The sequence below is a fragment of the Calypte anna genome, chromosome 3 (genome assembly GCF_003957555.1).
Source record: "Calypte anna isolate BGI_N300 chromosome 3, bCalAnn1_v1.p, whole genome shotgun sequence".
In the NCBI taxonomy this organism is placed as follows: Eukaryota; Metazoa; Chordata; class Aves; order Apodiformes; family Trochilidae; genus Calypte; species Calypte anna.
Window position 1 is genome coordinate 26990922 of NC_044246.1, and position 20141 is coordinate 27011062.

The following is a 20141-nucleotide window of genomic DNA, read 5'->3' on the forward strand; positions in this document are numbered from 1 at the left end:
CAAATCAAGCTCCTTGACAGAGCAAACAGCAATACTCACCTTTTGATCTTCGGTGAATTCTGAGTTGTTGTGCTGAGACTGTGCCTCTTTTTGTAGATGCCTTGCTAATCTGGATGGAGGGAAAAGAAAATTGCAGTGTGGGAACACAAAACAGAAACAGAGATACCCCTCTCAGCCAGACCCACAGACTGCTGCTTCAAATAGTTTGTTTTGTTTTGTTTTTTTAACAAAGATTTCTATAACCAGAGTAGGTCATACTTAAAAAAATCCAAAGTAAAAAAAGACCCCAAACAAATAAGCAAACAAAAAAAAACCCCAGAAGATGAACAAAGTGTGCAACTACATTAGGCAGGACAGAGTACATATATAATGTCTCCTGAAGGGTAAGAACAAGTAAGAAGGTCCTTCTATCCAACAGCCCCATTTATAAGCACCGAATTCTTTCCTCTCCCCACCCCCTTATTTTATAGCAAAAAACCCATACCCCCTGTGAAAACCCAGTGTGGTACAAGCCCACTCTCTCCCATTTCCCGGGGAGAGTTTGAGGCAAGTTGGGCTGGCAGGAAGTGTGGGTGCAGGCACCCCAAGTGACAGCTGCAGTCCCTGGCAGTGCTGGAAAGCAGGCACAGGGTGGCCTGGCAGGCTGCCAGGGTGTATCAGCTCACATTTGCGCCTGTCAGCATCACACACAGAGCAGAGACCCACCCCTTGTCACCACGGAGACAGGAGTACCACAGGGGTTTGGAAAGCAGCAGTAGGCAAACAGCTCGAGAAAGCAAAAGGAAGCAAGAGAGGGAAGCAATGGGAAGAGTTACATTTTCCATCTGGGGAGGAAGGAGAACATTAAACAGGCAAAATCTCTGAGCAGTTGTTGCCATTCCCTGTAAATAATAATAATAATTAAAAAAAAAAAGCCAAGGGGAAGAGGATACAGAGGATTGAGGGAAACACAAGGACAGCAGAAGTACTCAGGGCATTGCAAATACACCTCTGCCTGGAATCTCACAAGTTAGCACTGCTAAAGGGATTCAGCTTCTCACAACCACTGCAGTGGGCATCAGAGTGGTTTGTTTTGGTTTTTTTGGGGAGGAGGTTTTTTTTTCAAAATACATACACCGAAACAGATTACTGTCAATGCCTGTGTCAGAAACAAAAATCAGAATTCAATTATTCCTTTGCTTCTCCTAAAAATCAGCTCTTTTAACTAGCACTAGTGAAAAACAACCAAACAGGACAAGGTAACCACTACACAGTGGTGTTGTCCCCCTTGATGAATGGGAAAAATGGCAGCTAAGAAAAGACATTTGAACTCACATGTACAATCCTTGCCTATCACCCTAATGATATGACATACATAACATGTAGAAAAGACATTTAAAAGTAATAATTTAAGAAAATATATCACCACAGCAGCAACATGCCACCCACAACAGGCAGCATCACAGTATTACTATTTCTACAACCATCAGTAACACAACTGTCTTTCCATTTGTCACTAACACAGAAAACCCACCCTAACCTAGATAAACCCATCTGGCATCCCACTTGAAGCTTGTTCAAAGGTGGATCAGTCCAAGTTCCACAGAAGAGGACATTCAACAGGGAAGGCACTGCCAACAGCTCAGAGGGCTCCTGTGTGAGTAAGCACCTGAATGAACAAGGGTTAATCTTTGCACTAAGCTTCCTGCACCTCCAGGAGCAGCATAAAGACCTGGGCAGACATAGGTCCCCCTGGACATGAGAGGCAAATAAAGTCAGCAAGCATTAAATCTATGGACTGAACTAGCTTAGACTGGGGAAAATTTTAATCAGTCAGCAAGCTCACTGTAACCAGCTTCTCCCCAGCCTCAATGTGTTGATCAATACAGACCTTGCCAACGTCAGCAGCACCTGGCCAACTGCAGCAACACACTTGTTTGTTCCTGCCACCTTAGGTTGCCATTTGAGAAAGCAACAACATAAAGCCAGGCTGTTATGTCCCTCCAGACCTACAGGTATATATCTCACCCTGTGCTTATTTGCAGTTTCTATAGATTAAGAAAGCTATTAACTTACACAAGCTATATCTACAAGAAGCAGATAGACACACTGAAAGGTTCTGCTCCTCCCTAGAAAATATCTTCCCTTTAATCTTCTCTCCCTTTTCTTCTTCTTTCTGGAATTACAGCATTCATCCACTGATGACTACTCTATTCAGTAAAAACTCACTGATAAGACTTGTAAGAACAGCTTACAATACCCAAGAAGAGCTTTCTTTACAAAGACACTGCTCCAAAGCTGGAATAAAGCAAGAGGCCAGAGACCAGTTCTTGTCTGACACAAAGTGATTCTGGAAGGAAGGGAACAAAAGTTATACACTGATCTATTCACAAATATTTAGTGACCTTACTTCTCAATGAACCAAACTTAAAATGAGAAGCTTAAAGACTTTTCATTCTGAAGAGACATAATTACAGGAAACTGACTGCTGGGACTGCCAAGACCATTTAAAGTGTTAGGATACTACTGGACTCCCCATAGATGTCCACAGATGAACAGTTCTTAAAAGTTCCTTCTTTTACTTTCTAATGATTGTTGTTTTTTTTTTCTCCTGAGATACATATAGGCAAGAGCACTTCTGTTCATCCCTGTGCTAAGGTTTGTCATAACAGCCTGCCCTTCTCTAAAAACCATCAAACTGCAAATAACTTGCATCATTCTGTCTGGTGAGTGAATGAAATAATGACATTATAGCATCTCATGACCATGCTGTACCCAGCCAGCAGCTTAGTTACACTGAATGACAACTGAACGAGTAGCCAGTGTGATTCCAGCTCACAACCTGAATAGCCCTGAATAGTGCTGAAAGATCTCTTGGACAGAATTTCTTCAGCTGACTTTCTCTTGGTCAACAAGTGTTCTGGTCTTCTTCCAGAAAATTCACAAGAAACTTAGCCTGCAAGACTGACGTTACAAGTAAACTGCTTTTATCTTCAAGGTGAAGAGAGTTATAGAGGAGAGCATTTACTGTTTGGGGTCTTCTTTTTGGGTAAGCCTGATGCTTCGGCAGCTCATTTGCCACAGACGGGTGCCTCCCGTCCCACAACCATGGTGCCCCGGGAACACCATGCCCCGGGTGAGGGGCCTGGAGCACCGGCTCCCATCACCATGGGGCTCCACCCCGCCGGCCCACGCCCGGGGGGCCCTGCCACTCCAGGCCGGAGTGCCACCCTCGGAAAAGGACAGGCTGGCTTCCGCCTCGGCCCCCGGACGTGGGGGCAGCGCGCGGCCGAGCCTCCCCACCCCGGAGGTCTCTGCGGGGCGTCTCCCGGCGGGCCCAGGCGATATCCCCGCCCCACCTCGCCTCAGGGGACTCCCCGCCTTTTGTAAGGACAGGGGAGCCGCCGGCGAGGCCTGAGGGGTAAGGGGGGCCTCGGCCTAGGCCCGGAGGGAACACCCCCTACCCCCTTTCCCCTTCCCCGCCCTGTCCCACCCGGGGGCCGCTGCTCGCCTCTGCCCCCCTCGCACCGGGGCTCTGGGGCCGTGCCGGGGACCAGTGGGGCAGCGGCGGGAGTCGGCCGCCCCCGCACTCACATCTGGTACTCGTCGATCGCCTCCACCAGCTGCCCCCAGGAGTCGAAGTCGGTGCCCTTCCTGAAGCTGGCGCCCCAGCGCTGCAGGAGGCTCCGGGCCGCCTCCGACATAGCCCCAACACTAGGGCACCATGCTCACCCCGAGGCCGGGGCACCGCGCCAGCCAGTTGCCGACACCGCCAGCCCCGCGCCCGCCGCCGCTGAACCGGCCCGGCCCAGCCCGGCCACGCCTCGCCGCCGCGAAGGCCAAAGGCGCCGAGCTCCGCCCGCCGGCCCCGCCCAGCGCGGGACGCTGCGCTCGCCCGCGCCATCGCTACCGAGGCGGCGGCGCCCGCCCGCGGCCGGAGTGAGCGCTGCGGCTTCCGCCTCCGTACGTGTAATGGCGGCGGTCACGTGGCTCCCGGGGGGGGAGCGCCTGCGCTGCTCGCTGGGTCTCGGCGGCGGCGGCGGCACCGGAGGAGGGATCGCCGCTCCACTCCCCGCCTCCCTTCGCCGCTCTGCCGCCGCGGGAGGCACCCCCAGGTAAATGGCGGCACCGCGGTGCAGTGCTGCAGGCGGGTCACCCGCCCGGGGGGGGCTGGTACCGCCGCCTTTGCCCATCCCCTGCCTCCTTTGAGAGGTCCCTACCGGGGGAGGGCTCCGGACTGGACGTGCCTCGGCCTGTCCCGGCGGGAGCCCCGAGCCCTGGGGCTGGCGGCGGTCGTCTTGGGCCACCACCCAGCGAAGGGGGGTTAGAGGCAGCGGGATTGATGCGGTTGTTTCCGCGGGACGATAGCATCGGCTCTCCGCTGGCGCTGCCTGCGGCGGCGGGTGTTTTACGTAGCGCCGGGAGCCGGGCAGGGAAGGGCCGGGCCGGCTGTGAGTGGGGGACGGGCTGCGGGCCCTGGGTGGGAGGGTCCTGGCGCCTCTGGGGGCATCTTGGGCCCGACTCGCGGGTGTCGGGGGGCTCGGGGAGCCAGGCGGCATCGCAGCTGCTGTGGAAGAGGCCGCACGCCGGGGCGGGCGTCAGTCGGTGTGTGCCGCAAGGCCCCGCGGCGGCCTTTCGTGGTGCGGGCCTGAGGCACAGGGCACGCTCCCCCCAAGCGAACCGAACCGCCCCCTGCACTGTCGGGTATAGGGGGCAGAGGCGGTCTGGAAACAGAGCATCTCTTGTGAAGTGATTTTCTGACTGTTCCCTGCGGTGGGTGCCACCCATCCGTGTGACGGCACCTGTCCGGTGCGCAGGTGGGTGGGGATCACATGACAGCTGCTGACATAGCAGACAAAGGAGTCACCGGCTCGGTGATTCCTGCGGGACGATGGCGGGGGCATGGCAGATCCCCTTGTTTCAGCAAAGCTGCGAAAAAACAACGAAGCTAGAGATTCAAAATGGGTTATGAGATTCTAAGGTCTCGGGAGGTCTCTTGGCTAAGACTCTGCTTGGAGCTGAGCCAGCTCTGGGGTCAGGCCAGGTGCCTCAGGGCTTTATCAGGTGGGGTGTTGAAAGCCTTTCTGGATGAAGACTCTATGAATGTTTTGGGAAACTCGTTCCTCAGTTTGACTGTCCACATGTTGAAGAAGTTTCTGCTTTTACCCAGTACAGACCTCCCTTGTTTCGTTAAGCCTGTGGCCATTTTATTTCATTCTCCTACCACGCATTGATGCTGACAGCTTGTAAAAATGTCTCTTTGAAATGTTTATAGTATATGTTCTCTGAAACTGAGGTAGAAGAAAAAAGATAGATGGCTTTAGCTGGACTCTACCAGCCTTCCAGGTTTGTTGCATGTATGTAAATATATCCATTTCATTAGTGGTAACTGCATAATCGCAGTTTCATCTAAATCAGTGCCATAATAAAAGCTAATAATAGTTTGATGTGGTACAATACAACAGCCTCAATGAATTGTGATACACCTGCAAATGATGTGGAAGATGCTCAGCCTTATGGAGGAGTTAACAGTTGGGGTTTTTTTTCAATTTAGGACATATACAGCAATATAGAACAAGGAATGTTACAGCTTTTTATCCTACTTAAAGTAGTTGCCTCAGAAAACATATATTTCAACAGAGTGAAATTTTCAAAGTGAGTGGACAATGAAGACAAGGCCTATGAAAACTTGATGTTTCAAATAGGACAAACATTTCTTCACTGTAATTATAAATACAACCTTGCAAACTAATTTCCAGTTGTCTACATTTGGAATATATTTTTGTGAGCGTGACCTACAGACTACTCCTACAGCTATTAACTTCTTTCCATACCTTAGATTTGGTGTAAACAATACTACGGAAAGAAGATGACCCATTGGTTTCATCGCAACCCTTTGAAGGCTACAGCTCCTGTTTCTTTTAATTTTTATGGGGTAGCTACCACTCCAGCTGCAACAAAGGCTTGCAAGTAAGTATACTTGTGATTGGACTCACTGCTTCACAGTTTGGAGGACATTCTTAAAAGTAATGGTTATGCTTTAATTTTTGTTCTGAAGGTGACTAGAAATGTGTAGGCTGGGAGGCACTAAGGTGCTGGTAACATTTAGTTACAGAAAATGAATTATCCAGCTTTCAAGTCTCTTAGTGTATGCCAAGGCCTCTTACAGTAATGCAGAGGCAAAAGACCAAATGTTTAATTGTATCTTTGGTGACTGTGTATTTTTCTTAAAGTAATTTCCATAAGTGAATAAGGCACAAGTATTATATTGTGGATGAATATAATGAAAGGAGATCTTGTCTTATTTTGCAGATCTATTTTTATCTCTTTGTATACTCATCCTGTTCTGATGTTGAAGAATGTTCCTGCTTGTTAATTCTCTTCCCTCCCCGTGCACCCAACCTCTCAGTATAAAAAGGCATGGTTATATTAGTTTGTTAGAACAACAGGTTGATAATGAGTACTGATTATTCATTGCTGCCTGTCCATAATGTTTTTTACTTACAGTGGAGAGTCTCAATTGTATGCATCCACAAGATAAAGGAAGATTCTATCAGTGTCTTCCTTTTAAAGTACCCTTTCATTGCCTTCAGATAGTTAAACTGAATGCTTTGTTTAACTTTCTTAGCCAAATGGGTGGTGGTATACATGGATGGGTACTTTATTAAGAGTACATTTTTGAGTAGAATTTATTAGGTTTCTTTTTTTTTTTTTTTTCCCTCTGTACAGTGAGTTGAGGTCATCTCGAACACGACTATTGGAGCTTTTTACAGACTCAAGTTGTAATCCAGAAATGATGAAGAATGCAGCTGACTTGTACTTTTCACTCTTGCAAGGTAGGAACATTTACTATCAACACTGCTAATACATCAAGGGGTATATAATTTGAGTTTTAATGACACTTCTCAGGATGTGTGTTATGCTAATCTTCTGTAAAGAAGCTTTGAAGTTCTCAGGAAGGAGAGTGTCAGTGTGGGTTTTGGTTTTGATACCTGTCATGGGTACTCAGCAGGCCCTTTCTACAAGTTTCAGTGACCTTTGTGACCCTTCCAGTACTAAGTGCTGGCAGTCCTGTCCTCTTGCTTTTGACCTCATTCCGTTTCCTGCTGGAGGAGAAAATGTTTATTTATCTCTTAGGTTGTGGTGAACTGCCCCTTATGTATTAATTGAGTCTACTAATTAGTTGATAGAAGATGCTCTTTGGTGTAAACTTCTGGTTTGAGTAATGCTAGATAATAGACTTGCAAGTTTAAAGTTTTGCTGCTGTTTATCTTCGGTGCCTATATAGGTGCTTATTTTTATATCTAAATTTTCAGTAGATGGTCACATATGATGATGCCTTTCTTTGAAGCCTTCCTTATATTTTGATAACTCTCTTAGTGGTCAGATGTTCAGACAAGTTTCTTAGTACTGAGTTTTCAGGAATCAACTGATTCATGGAAAGGGTAATTCTTCAGTCTGTGGGCAGTGAAGCATCTCAGCTTAGTACAGTTCTCCCAGTCCCTGGGATGGTGTAAGCTAATGTGACATTCTAGATAAAGGTAAGATAAAAGTCCATGTTGCTGCAGAAAAGATTTGGTGAGTTACTTCAGGAAAGCATCATGCTTGGTCACTAAAATCTTTTGCAAAGGAACAAGTATTTTCTGTCTTCATAAACATGCAACAGCACCTAGAGAAAGGAAGATTTTATTGGCATCTTCTTCATAAAGTAACTTTTCCTTGCCTTCAGATAGCTAGATTGAATGCTTAGCTTTTCTTAGCCAATAGAGTGGTGATATGCATGTTATAGAGCCCCAAGCAAGTCTTAAATTCTTGAAGTCTGTGAGAACTGATCAGACCAAGGCCTGTATTACTCTGAAAAATTACCCTGAAAAACTGCTTGAACTTGATTATGTTAGGATTAAGCATCCCATAGCATGAGCTTCATCTCACTGGTGGCTGCTTTCTGGGATGCTGGACATAAAGAACTAATTTCTTGTGGCCCTGGATACAAAAGAAGTGATGAGTAGGTGTGCCCATGCTTACAAGCCCTTTTACCTTTTCCAATGGACTAGGCAGCTTTTGCTGGAAATTCCCAATTGCCACTGCAGTGTCAGGGACAGTCACTCACCTCAGGCAGCCTCAGACAATCCTGAACATGGGTCAGTCCACCTCCCTGCCAGTGTAAGGGACATGCAGACATCTGCAAAGTTTTTGTTGAGCAGTCACGGCTCACAGGGTTGAGTTGGTGAGCTTCTGGCAAAGCTTTTCTTGTAGTAGTTGGTTTGGTTTTTTTGCATGTCTTGTTTTGAAAATACTGAGGAATAAAAGCCTGAGGAAGTGATGCAGGTTTTTGAGTTGGACAGCATGAAACATTCCTTTATCTGTATCTGTATTCTTACTGATTCCTGTTCTTTCATTACTTATTTCTGGTTTACTTTGAGATTGCCTGTCAGTACATTTTTATATTCTATAGGTTTTATCGTTTCACTGGATGACTCTTCCCAAGAATGCAAGTTGAGATACATTCAGAATTTCAAGTGGACAGACACATTACAAGGACAAGTTCCAAGGTACACACGTGCTTTTATGAATGCAGGGGATGCAGCTGTTTTCTTCCTGTCTGTTATGTATATGCATGTGTATCAGCACAGCTGTGAAGGAGAACTTTAGAAGTGTGGTAAAATGTTGAACAAAAAGTAGTTTCCAAAAACTTGTTTTGCATTAGTGGTAACTGTTGTACTGCATTAGGTGTTGGGAAGCATGTCTTGCCTTTATGTAATGGTGTGATAATGCTTTATAATGGTAGAAGGATCCATTGTGTCTTAGTTGATATAAAAAATATATCTATGGTTAGCTAGAGCAGTGTAAAGAAGAGGCTTAAGAGTATTGGTGAATTGATTATGATAACAGATTATTACAGTTCAAAACTTTTTTCCTTTGGCTCTGTTGCCTGACCAATGTTTTCTGAATTTTTGGGAGTACAGATGTTGATGAAAATCTGAATTTGTTCTTGTCCTCGAAAGCCCCTAGCACATGTACACCTGGTACAAACAAGTAAAGGTTCTGTTTTAAGTGGGAATATGGATCTGTAACTTTCTGGATTATTCAGTTGTGTCTTGATATTGTAGGTAATTGCATTGTTTCTAACCACAGTTATGAATTTGTCAAGCTCTATCTAGAAGTGCTTGGTCTCCTCAAAACTTTTATTCCCCTTGGAAAACAGTCTCTATATTAGAAATCTCTTAAAATTTTCTCATAGTCATACGAGCTCTTACTTGTACAAACATTATTCTTTACACAACTTTCTGGCGTTCCAAAGCTAGAGAGCTTTTGAAAACACTTTTGCTTCTGAAACTTCTTGCTATTTGTATATGCCGTTTGACTGCAGTTATGTAAATACTGGCAATATATTCATTTGAGGGAGATGTAAGGCTGACTTACTAACTTAGTTGGTGCAACTTTAAAGTAGACATTCCAGAGCAAGGCTTTCCACAAAATGTGCTATTTAAAAACAAAACAACCAGTAACAACGAAAGAGAGATGGAAGAATGTCAGCCACACCCAAGGCCAAACAAATACCAAGTTATTGTTTTAAAATAAAAAAGTTCCCATATGAGAAGAGTAGACATCTGAATGTGGGAAATTACAATTCTAAGCTTTTACAGAGAGTTAACTAAAAACTGAAGTCTCTTTTTTAGCAGTTCAGTAAGCAGGAGGTTCTGAATTAGAAAGTGCTGACTTCTTAAATTAAAAATATTTTATGAAGAGAAATTTTCATTTCTGCTATGTGAACTGCTGGCAGAGAGAGCCTGTGAGAACAAAATGGGAAGCATTGAATTGCTTGAGGGATTGTTTGTAGGGGTTTTTGTCTGTCTTTTCCTAGTGCCCAGCAGGATGCAGTGTTTGAACTGATTTCCATGGGATTCAACGTAGCTCTGTGGTACACAAAATATGCATCAAGACTGGCTGGAAAAGAAGAGTAAGTGGTTTTTTTTCCTTACTAATACAATTACAACTATATTCCACACACACACACACACACACACACACAAAAACACACACAAAAAAAAAACCACCACAAAAAACAAAAAAACAAAAAAAACCCAAACCCAACAGCCCAGCTTTTTCAGAGTTTTGACCACTGTAGTGCATGTTCATCTGAAACAGTAGGAGTTTAAGGAGGCAGTTGGCCTTCTTTCATGTGCTGCAATGTCCAAGTGCACTTCAATCCCCTCTTGCATCCTTGAACAAAGTGTGCCAGTACCTTGTGATTGTGCTATAAAATGTCAGTTATGAATAAACCATTCATCAGTCCTGCTCTAAATGTCCAGGTACAAGGCTGAGATCTTCAAAGTTAATTTTTTGGCTTTTAGCCTTACAGATTTCTAAAGCTTTGGCTTTTAACACTGAGGTTATCTTTTGCTTGGAAGCCATTACTAGACCTTACATTTATGTTTTCATTTTGAAAGTTCTGCTTGATTATTTAATAATTGGACACTGGAAGAAACTTATTTACTGTGAGGGTAGCACAGCAGTGTGGTGGCTTACTTAGAGTCCACTAACTCTGTCTTGAAGGATTCAGGATTCATCTAGACAAAGCTGTAATGGACTTGATCTGCTGTTGTTGATAATCAAAACAGGAAGTAAAACTAAATGACACCTAGAGGTCCTTTCTAAATAAACTTTCACTAATTCATTCTATATTCTTAGTATAACAGAAGAAGAAGCAAAAGATGTTCACAGAAGCCTGAAGATAGCAGCTGGGATTTTTAAACACTTGAAGGTAGAAAAGCTGTCTTTGCTTTCTGTTCTTTATGTTGTCTCCAAGTACTTGACTTTTTATCTTAGGAAAACTTTTTCTATTCTGGCAAGGTTACAGAATAAACAAGTAACCTCTGACTATCTGAATGACAGAGGAAAAAGAAGGGTACTAATACTTGGTGCTACCACTCAGTCCCTGCTGCTCTCTCCCAGTGGCAGTGGAAGTGCAAACTATCCGGTGGTCCAGTAGCACCTGCAACAGTACAGCCCACTGTCTTGGGACCTTTGCTCAGTGTCATATCCATTTAGGATGAAGGGACTTGCTTTGCATTAGCAACAGTAGTATTAAGCCTAAACTAACTTTGAGACTTGCTTTGTCCTTAGGAAAGTCACATTCCAAAATTGATTACACCTGTAGAAAAGGGAAGAGATTTAGAAGCTCGACTTATGGACTCTTACATCATACAATGCCAAGCTGAAGCTCAAGAAGGTATCTTCAATTCTGTGTTTGTTGGGGATAGTAAACGACAGTCTCTGTGGGCTATGTTAATATCTTGTGAAGTCTGCTTGGCAGCAATGTGGGGTTTTGTTTTGTTTTCTTTTCTTTTCTTGAAGTACTGTGGCATAGCAGGATAGGTTGCTCTTAAAGAAACAGGTTAAAATTATAGGAGGACAATGCCAAAAATCAATCTGATGCTGCAAATGTAACCACTTTGGAAGAACTTGTCTGTGACATTCTTCTCTTCTTTTTTCCTTTCATGCAGTGTCTTTACCACCATGCTTACCTAACACAATTCCCAGCTACTTTACTTTAAAATACTTGTGGCTTCTGTTTACTAGCTGGTCATCAGACTAACCTTTCTCCAGCTTTTCTGTTGATTTGGAATAAATCTCTGCCAGAAACAATCCATCTTTATTCTACAGTTTGCTTGACTGCACAGTACTTGTTTTCTGCTCATGCAAGGGTTTTAACATGCTAAATTCCTCTGTTGATTTGATGTGACATTTTCAATTAAGCTTTAATATGACGGTGTGGAATTCTTTTTCAGTGACAATTGCTCGGGCTATTGAGCTGAAACACAATCCAGGACTTATAGCTGCTCTTGCTTATGAAACAGCTAACTTCTACCAAAAAGCTGGTGAGTGTCTTGTTTTGTATCCTTAGTAACCTGGTTCATGCATTCTTGCAAGCAGACATACTTCACCCACCCATCAATTGTGATACTGACACTGTTTCTCAGTGGATATGCTTTGTACATTTTGCTTCTACATAGCAGGTTTAATGCATCAGTTACCAGCGTAACAGCTATATTTTGATAAGGCCTTTTGTTTTTTTGGGAATCTTTTCCTGTAGCTAATAGTAGGAAACATTAGTGAGGGGAGACAGAAGACTGTGTAATGTCTTGAGAATGTGTAATAGCAGCAGGCAAATGGCTTGACATAAGCTGAGTGTGTTTCAGTTGCCTTAGGGCAGCAGGTCATGATGCAGACTGCAAAGTGTGTAGTGGCTTAATTATGTACATCCTTCCACCTGAGTAAGCTGAGCTGTGGGACTGTTGAGGCGAGTGGGAAAAGAGCTAAAATACAGGGGTCAGTGTAAGAGATGGAATATTGTAACATATATATGCTTTTAAAGGTCAGTACTTGAAAAGTAAGTAAGTTCCTTAAGTTAGGAACAAGCTTTGAAATGTGACCTGAAATATTTACAACAATTAGCCTTCCAAACTTAGTGGACAGCAGTTTCAGAGATTCTGGGGATAACTGCATGATAGCTCAATAAGCTGCGTATTTCAGGTTTTTTCCTCATAATTTCTCTGTGCCTTTGCAGGAGTAATTTATGTCACTTGTTTCAGTCTACTGTATTGTTAAGGTCTGTTTTTAAATTGAAGAATTCTGGTTTTTAAATGTGTGTGGGCATTTTCTTTTTGGAAATGTCTTAAAAATAACTTGACATATGTGTTCACAGATAAAACATTATCCAGTTTGGATCCAGTCTATGCAGGTAAATGGAGGAAGTACTTAAACTTGAAGACCTGTTTCTATATGGCCTATGTAAGTACTTCATTTGACACCAGTCAGTGTTTTTAATGTTGTCTAGGGGCTGGACAGGGGACTAAGTATTGCTTTGACTTTCTTTCCATACTGTGAAAAGAGTCTGTGCATGGCCAGGGGCATTTGAAGTGGTTTTATTGAGCCACTTGAAATTACTGCATTGTGCAATTTATAGTGATGATGTATCATTAGGTAGAGAGATTCAGGTTGAGCATAATCCTTGTCTTCCGTTTTCTGCATCACGGTCTGATTCTAGGAATAATTTGGAGCTGATAATGTTTCTGAAGGCCTTGAATGACACTCATGAAGTAACATTAGGTGCTATTCCAAGTGCTGTCCCTTTTTGTGTGACTAATCTCTTAGCAAGTGCAATAGCAATTCTGGGATCATCAGATGCTCATTTGCTGTTTATTTCTTGTAGCCTGCCACAAGCTGTAATCTGTATCTCCCATACTGCAAAAAATGCTTAAACAAAGCAGTTAATTCAGTTGTCTTCCTCTTCATACCCTTTTCTTCTGTAGGTATAAGCTTCTTTCCTTAGTGAGTTTGAGTGATGAGGGAGGGTCAGAGCTTTTTTAATTTGTTAGCAAGGGTAGATTTAGGTAACGCTTGCTGTACTGTGAGAAGAGACATTAAAAGAAGGTATGCAAGGTAGACATTAGCTCATGGGATTGTTCCTTTAGTTATGGTATTTAGTATTTAAACTCAACAACTCATAGTAATAAAAAAAGAAGTCATTCAATTCTTACTGAAATACAGTACTATCTACAAACATAAGTTTGAAGGAGTAGCACCTTTTGGGGTGGAAAAGTTATTTGGGCTATGTCAAAATGTCTCAATCACCCAAATGCTTCATTACTTCTGGTTTCGTTGGTGTTTGTTGCAGATTTGATTTTTGAGTGCTCAGGTAGTTTTCATTTTTTTAATTTAATTTTAGTCTTTGCTTTGTCATCGTGACTGGTTTTCCTCCTCATTCTGTAATAGGGTAGGGCTTAATAGGGCACAATGATACATAGAGAAGTTTGAACTATATACTATACTGTACTATACTATAAACTAGTGTTTTGGTAAAACAGGCTTTATGAAGCTCAGAAGTTCATGAAGTTCATCTTGGCTAGACTTGAGATGGCTTGATGCATGCCTACCTCAGTGTTGAGCTACAGTGCTCGGTGCATGGCACTTTGACTTGTATTCTCAAATTAGAAGTTATCTGCAGAGAACAGTAGAAGTGAGTTGGTGCATGAAGTGCCCAGTGATGTTGGTGATGATTTTGTCCTGTCCCATTAGGCCTACTGTTACCATGGTCAGACCTTACTGGCGAGTGACAAGTGCGGGGAAGCAATCAGATCTCTGCAGGAGTCAGAAAAATGTAAGTGTGATAGAGACTGGATTACAGGGTCTGATGATGACATGCCTGGTTTATTTTGCTACGCTATAGAATCATAGAATTGGCTTGGTTGGAAGGGACCTCAGAGATCATCAAGTCTGACCTTTGAACCACCGCTGGCAGTTGTTAGACCATGGCACTGAGTGCCACATCCAGTCTCCCTTTAAATATCTCCAGGGACGGAGAATCCACTACTTCCCTGGGCAGCACATTCCAATGCCTGATCACCCTCTACATAAAGAAATTCTTTCTAATATGTAACCTAAACTTCCCCTGGCACAACTTAAGACCGTGCCCTCTTGTCTTGCTGAAAGTCATCTGGCAAAAGAGACCAACCCCCACCTGGCTACACCCTCCTTTCAGGTAGTTGTAGAGAGCGATGAGGTCTCCCCTGAGCCGCCTCTTCTTTAGGCTGAACAGCCCCAGCTCCCTCAGCCTCTCCTCAGAGGATCTGTGCTTGAGTCCCTTCACCAGCCTGGTTGCCCTCCTTTGGACCCACCCCAGGACCTCGATATCCTTCCTAAACTGAGGGTTTATTTGGTCTCCCATAAACATTTCTGAGTAAAAATTTCATGTATTTCTTTGTGACCTGCCCTATTCTTGGTCTGGCTCTGGCAGGGGGTTTGGACTCGATGATCTACAGAGGTCTATTCAAACCCCTGACATTCTGTGATTCTGTGAAACATATGATTTTTATCTGCCACCTGATGAAAATCCAGCACACTTTTGAATAGAGGTGGTATTCATTCTTTTTGTCTTGCTAAAGACTGTTGTTCATAACAGCAGCAGAAAATTTGGTTTTCACTTCTCAGTCTGGCTTTGCACTGCCTTCAATACAGCATAAAAAGCAATTATCATATTTTCTGGTCTGGATGTTAAGTTACTGCAGCCTTTTCTGCTTTGGAGGTTGCTCTTTGTTATACTAAATAGTAAGTCTAGAGCTTGATTGTTTGTTTTAAATACATTTCAGTAGCTTATTTCCTTTCTATTAATTTGAAAAGTAGATGAAGGGAAGTTTGCAGCAGTTCAGTATCTTCTGTCCGTTCTTCTTTCTTCAAAGCTATTCCTACTCCAGCAGCCTGCACTGCTTAACTGCACCACAATCTATATGGAATGCTCAAATCATGCAATTGAAAACTTTGTACTAATTTTAGAAGTAGCTAAAAATCATTAATTAAGAACAAACTAAGTTGGATTACTTAAGAAAACAGTTGCATTAAAAACAATTACACTAAAACAAATACTTCACTTTATTGTGCCTGCTGTTCAGAGAAGAGTGCTTCTTTTCTCACTCCAAATTAAGTGTTGTTTGGTTTTGAGCATCAACTCTGAACACGTTTATTCGTGCTCTTTTTCCTTACCACGTGGTACAGTTCTGAGACTGCTGCATTTTCTCCCATGTGTAAGAGTGATTTCCTACATTTTTCCTGCTCAAAAGTATTTTTTTAATATAAGTTTTGCAGTAGGTCTTGTCAGGAAGTGCTGCCTTTGAGCTAGCTTTTTTTTTTTTCTAAGAAACAAGAGATCTGAATGGATTTTGGTATCTCCTAAAACTGAAGCACTATGGTTCAGAACCATGATTTAACAGACTCAAGTAAATTATTTTATTACATTTCTCTCTCGCACAGTTTTTGCCAAGGCTGAAGCATTATGCAAAGAATACGGAGAAACCAAAGGGCCTGGGACTACTGCTAAACCTTCTGGACATCTCTTCTTTAGGAAATTAGGAAGTCTTATTAAGAACACACTAGAAAAATGCCAGAGAGAGAATGGATTCATGTAAGTAATTTGTGGTTGGTACAGTACTCTGTATGAACTGTTAATACCTCATTTGATTTTATTTCCAGATGGTATATTTTACTCTTTAGTTCCTACGTGGTGTATTTTACTCTATAGTTTCCATGTGCCTTTTGGCCATGGCTTGTAGCTTAGGGAATTAACAAATTTCTCTTTAATTTTCTCATAGCAGATTTGCTCTGGATTTGTGCTGTCACAGAATAGATGTTGGACAGTGCCTTAAAAGAGAGGGAGTGCACTGGGTTTTCAATATATTGCTGTATTCTATTACAGCTATTTTCAGAAGGTGCCAACAGAGGCTCCCCAGCTGGAACTGAAAGCAAACTATGGCTTAGTAGAGCCTGTTCCTTTTGAATTTCCTGCCTTGAATGCACAGTGGACTCCTGAAACACTTGCAGCATTTGATCTCACCAAGAGGCCAAAGGATGACACTGTAAGATCATCTTGTGTCTTGTTCTTCCCTGTTAGCTTTATTCTGTGTGTAGTACAGAGTTACTGTTTTGTTCTTTTGTTCTCATTCTGTAATGCTCCCCAGCTCAGTGCAGAACATAGCAACAAGCCCATTGCCTATTGCCTGAGCTCACATTTCAGCTGTGCCAGGAGGCAAGTCAGTTTACCTCTCTGCCACACTATCAGCAACTGGAAATTAGGAGTCTGTTTTTTTTCTGCAGTAAAGAACATTTGGCTTTTCCCCCTTATTTGGTGCTTGCTCAAAGCCTCCAACTTTAAAAAAAGAGGAGATTTGAATTAGAGTATGTAAAGTTTGCTGTGCAAAAATGCCATGCAGATACAGTGGTTTGTACTTGGTGTATTAATTTTTTGTTTTAATTCCTATTCACAGGCTAAACCAAAACCAGATGAAGAAGTAAAACCTCTGAAGGAACCAGATATAAAGCCTCAAAAAGATAGCGGATGCCAGATTTCTTAAGTGCCATAAGTGCTTCAGATTCACTTTAAAACTGTATTAGTTGGACTTAAGGGCTTTTGTTCTGTTCTCCATTTTTCTGATTCCTCTTTTTTAATTTAGAAGAGTTACAACTTTTCTTAGTATGCCTCTATCTTGCACAAGAATGTGATGGGATTTCTAGGAGTTTGTTTATATGCAACTGATTTCTGTGTTTAGTTGTGTATCATAGACTGAGCGGGCTTAAATGTTCCTATTGTGCCTCTAGGGAGTTTCTGTTTGTGGGTTTAGTTTGTACCCTCGAACAGCAAAGGAAGTATTATGCTTTTAACACTTGAGAGTTTTTCCATTAACTTCTATGGTATATAATATCAGATTCTGTAATCAGAAATTTGCAAGAATTGTTATATTTATTCAGGCTTCACACCCTGTTGTATTGAGCAAAAAAATCTGGGTTTGGTTTATAACATGTCTATGGTGTTTCACAGGACTTGAAAAACAGTGTTCTGCATAACTGGAACACCATTCATATTTTTCTGAAACTGTTAGTGTCTGCTCTTTCCTCTATAGATTAGGGTTCTTGTATCAGAATTTGTAGTAAGATATTTTAGCTTATCTGTCCTTAAATTAAAAGCCTTTAATATCAAAGTGTATGTGCAAATGATGCAGCAAGTAAGAGAAAGTGCTTGAAAATAATGCATCACAGTCATTAATTGAAGTCTTTAAAGCTTTAAAAATTTGGTAAGTTTGAAAGCTGCAGACAGGTGAAATATCCTGGCACTAGAAAAGTTTGAATCCATTTGAATGCCTGAAGTTGTCATGCATAAGGTAGTGGAATTGTAACCAAGATGCTGTTTTTCCATCTGGGTAGCATCTGTAAGTAGCTATTAAGAGAACAGAGAAAAAGATGAGCTGGAGAGCTAAGTTTTGGTTAGTATGCCTCCTTTAAGGATCAGGATGCAGTTAGCTCTGTTTAGTCATCACGATTTAGTTCTCATTGCTGTTCTGATGCCTTTATGTGCTAATATGTACATGTCTCAACCTAATTTATTCTCTTCCTCTGCAGACTAAATGCCATTTTCCCCTCAGTCTGCTGCATGCTATGGCACAGACATAGCCTTACCTGTTAATGCACATGTAGATGCTGGGACTCATTTTTAGTGAGGCTTTGGACCATGGATATATTTCAGTGTATGGATATCTTAAAATGCACAGATTATGGCTAAATCACTCCCAAACAACTTCAGGAAATAATATTTCAAGGATTTGCAATTCTTAATTTTTCAGACACTTTCTTGAACCAAGTGGTTTGTTTGTATCAAGTTCACTGTAGTGGTCATAACCAAGTGGATTGTGTCAGATTATGGCATTACGTAAGCCTTGCTGTGTGACCTCTTATGCATTGCTGTTTCAGTAAATATGATGTAGTAGTTTAAAAATAGTCTAATGGAACAAACTGATTTACTTAACACGTGTTGTTTTTCATGATAAACTTGTTTAGTTGTAGCTAAAATCCCACGGCAAACACTGAATAGTTTTGCCCCAAAATAAGAAACTGGAGACTGATTAGTTTGCAAAGTATAAAGAGCTGTGAGTCAACAAGCAGTTTCTCTTTGGGTTTTTTGAGTAGTAGCAAGAATCATTGTAAATAATATGTGGATTAACTGTCCAGTATTCTTAGGAATATGGCTGAATTGACTGAATTTTTCTGTTAATCTGGAATCCTAGCAGCCAAGTTCCTTCTATTATGTTTTCCCTTAGGAATTTTTAAGAATGAGGTATTTTGAATGGTGACTTCTTAATACATTAATGCTGAGAGAGCCTTTTTTTTGTGGCCTCTTTCTGGTTTTAGAGACTCTTATGGCTAAACTTGCAAATCTTGCTAGTGTAAATAGTCTTTACAAATAGTGCCCAGTGTCAGCTAGGATGACACTGAAGCTAAAATACATAATGCTGGGCCCTCTGTTTTGTGCTTTTAAAAATGTGTTGATTTTTTTCAGTCTATTGTAAAGAAAATCAATAAGTTCTTTGTAAGATTTCTATTTAAATACTTTCCTTCATGTACTTAAATACACTCCCTCCGTGTTTTGCATTCCTGGGTTTACAGTAGTCAATCTCCATCCAGAACGTGACACTCCTAGAATTGAGAGACTAAATTTGGCCCTTGGATTCTGATATCTGCCTAGATAGAGGAATTCAATAGAGGAATTTTGACTGTCAGCCTAAGAATGACATTTAGTCACTTACATGTGCAGCATGGATATGTGGTGCATCTGCAACAATGGTATTGGTTCATAGTATCTGTGTACCATGTATGTATGTAGAATATAGTCAACTTTGCACTTTAGAAATTTCTAATTTCTTTCAATTTTGGTACAATAGAATATGGTTGTAAATACTCCTTTCTGTCAATTTAATTTTGTTGCACTGATTTAAGTACTGTGCTATTCATAAAATTTTTTATGGGAAACACTACTAAAATGTATTTTAATTGTTTGTGTAGAAAACAAACTCATTAAGTGTGTCTCTACCTTTGCTATTGGGAGAACATGAGAGAAGGCAATAATTCATCTGCTTTCTGTGTCAATTCAGAGAAATTAGAACTGAGGCATTATACATTTTATGGCCTCCCTACACCTAGTATCTGAACTTAAGTTTCAGTATTAACATAAATCTTGCTCATGCATATTAATTATCCCTAACAAAAAATTTGGCAGGTCTCTAAAGATCACTGCCAAATTATAAGATGGGGGGGGGAGTGTGTGGATTTGTTTTGTTTTAGTTTTTTCTTTTACCCTATTAGACCCAGTTACAGTGAAGAATAAAGTACAGTGAGTGTGATTGGTATGGAAAAAGCCCCTTCAGTGGGTACTTGTCTCCAGATTTTTAGTGCAGTATAAAGGCAGTTCCACCATGACCATTGGTTTCAGTCAAATCCTGCTGGTGATGCTCTCAAGTTCAACAAATGTCACGTGGTAACTGGGGAGGCCCTTTATCAGCTTTTATGTAGGAAGTCTTTCCTCTTTTGGTGCTGGTGTCTGCATGGATTACAACCTTCTTGAAGCCATCCTGTATGCTTAAGTGATCAAACTTAAATGGAAGCAGCTCTCATGGGATTGGCCAAGCAGCCTTATTTTGTGAAGATATTCACCATGCAATCTTAAGCTTCATAGTTTGAAGATTTGTACATAACTACAAGTTTCAGAATACTATTTAAAATAAACAATTTTAATGTACATTTGTCTTCCATCTTTTAAAAATTTTAAGTATAGTAGCAAG

At 41.9% G+C, this 20141-nt stretch overlaps 2 protein-coding genes across 4 annotated transcripts in view; one reads left to right on the forward strand and one right to left on the reverse strand.

Moving 5' to 3' along the window:
• Positions 1 to 4557, reverse strand: part of AIDA (axin interactor, dorsalization associated) — a 30739-nt gene extending 26182 nt beyond the window's left edge. Inside the window, exons 1-2 of one of the 2 annotated variants that reach the window (XM_030447124.1) lie at positions 4200 to 4557; positions 40 to 109 (exon numbers count right to left, since the gene is read on the reverse strand). In XM_030447124.1, the coding sequence (XP_030302984.1) occupies positions 40 to 109; positions 4200 to 4538 (409 nt within the window). In that variant the 5' untranslated portion in view covers positions 4539 to 4557. Of the gene's footprint in view, positions 1 to 39; positions 110 to 3573; positions 3804 to 4199 lie in introns of those variants that run through there. The other variant, XM_030447125.1, reaches the window with a different exon arrangement.
• BROX (BRO1 domain and CAAX motif containing) lies at positions 3976 to 20095 on the forward strand. 2 transcript variants are annotated; one of them, XM_030447121.1, is made up of 13 exons: positions 3976 to 4094; positions 5819 to 5949; positions 6709 to 6815; positions 8435 to 8531; positions 9845 to 9940; positions 10672 to 10744; positions 11107 to 11212; positions 11772 to 11861; positions 12689 to 12774; positions 14062 to 14143; positions 15790 to 15940; positions 16232 to 16391; positions 16800 to 20095. In XM_030447121.1, exons 2-13 carry the CDS (start codon positions 5849 to 5851, stop codon positions 16884 to 16886), a joined length of 1236 nt encoding a protein of 411 aa, XP_030302981.1. In that variant the 5' UTR covers positions 3976 to 4094; positions 5819 to 5848; the 3' UTR covers positions 16887 to 20095. The 2 variants fall into 2 exon arrangements, with proteins under 2 accessions (XP_030302981.1, XP_030302983.1); XM_030447123.1 differs by lacking the exon at positions 3976 to 4094 and adding an exon at positions 4214 to 4796.
• The last annotated feature ends 46 nt before the right edge of the window (positions 20096 to 20141 follow it).

What these genes read in the sequence shown, in the direction of transcription:
- BROX (XM_030447121.1), top strand. Translation starts at nt 5,849, where the DNA reads ATGACCCATTGGTTTCATCGCAACCCTTTGAAGGCTACAGCTCCTGTT. An exon ending in GTACTTTTCACTCTTGCAAG is followed by an intron (nt 6,816 to 8,434) that starts GTAGGAACATTT and finishes TATATTCTATAG; the next exon opens with GTTTTATCGTTTCACTGGAT. An exon ending in CCTGTTTCTATATGGCCTAT is followed by an intron (nt 12,775 to 14,061) that starts GTAAGTACTTCA and finishes CTGTCCCATTAG; the next exon opens with GCCTACTGTTACCATGGTCA.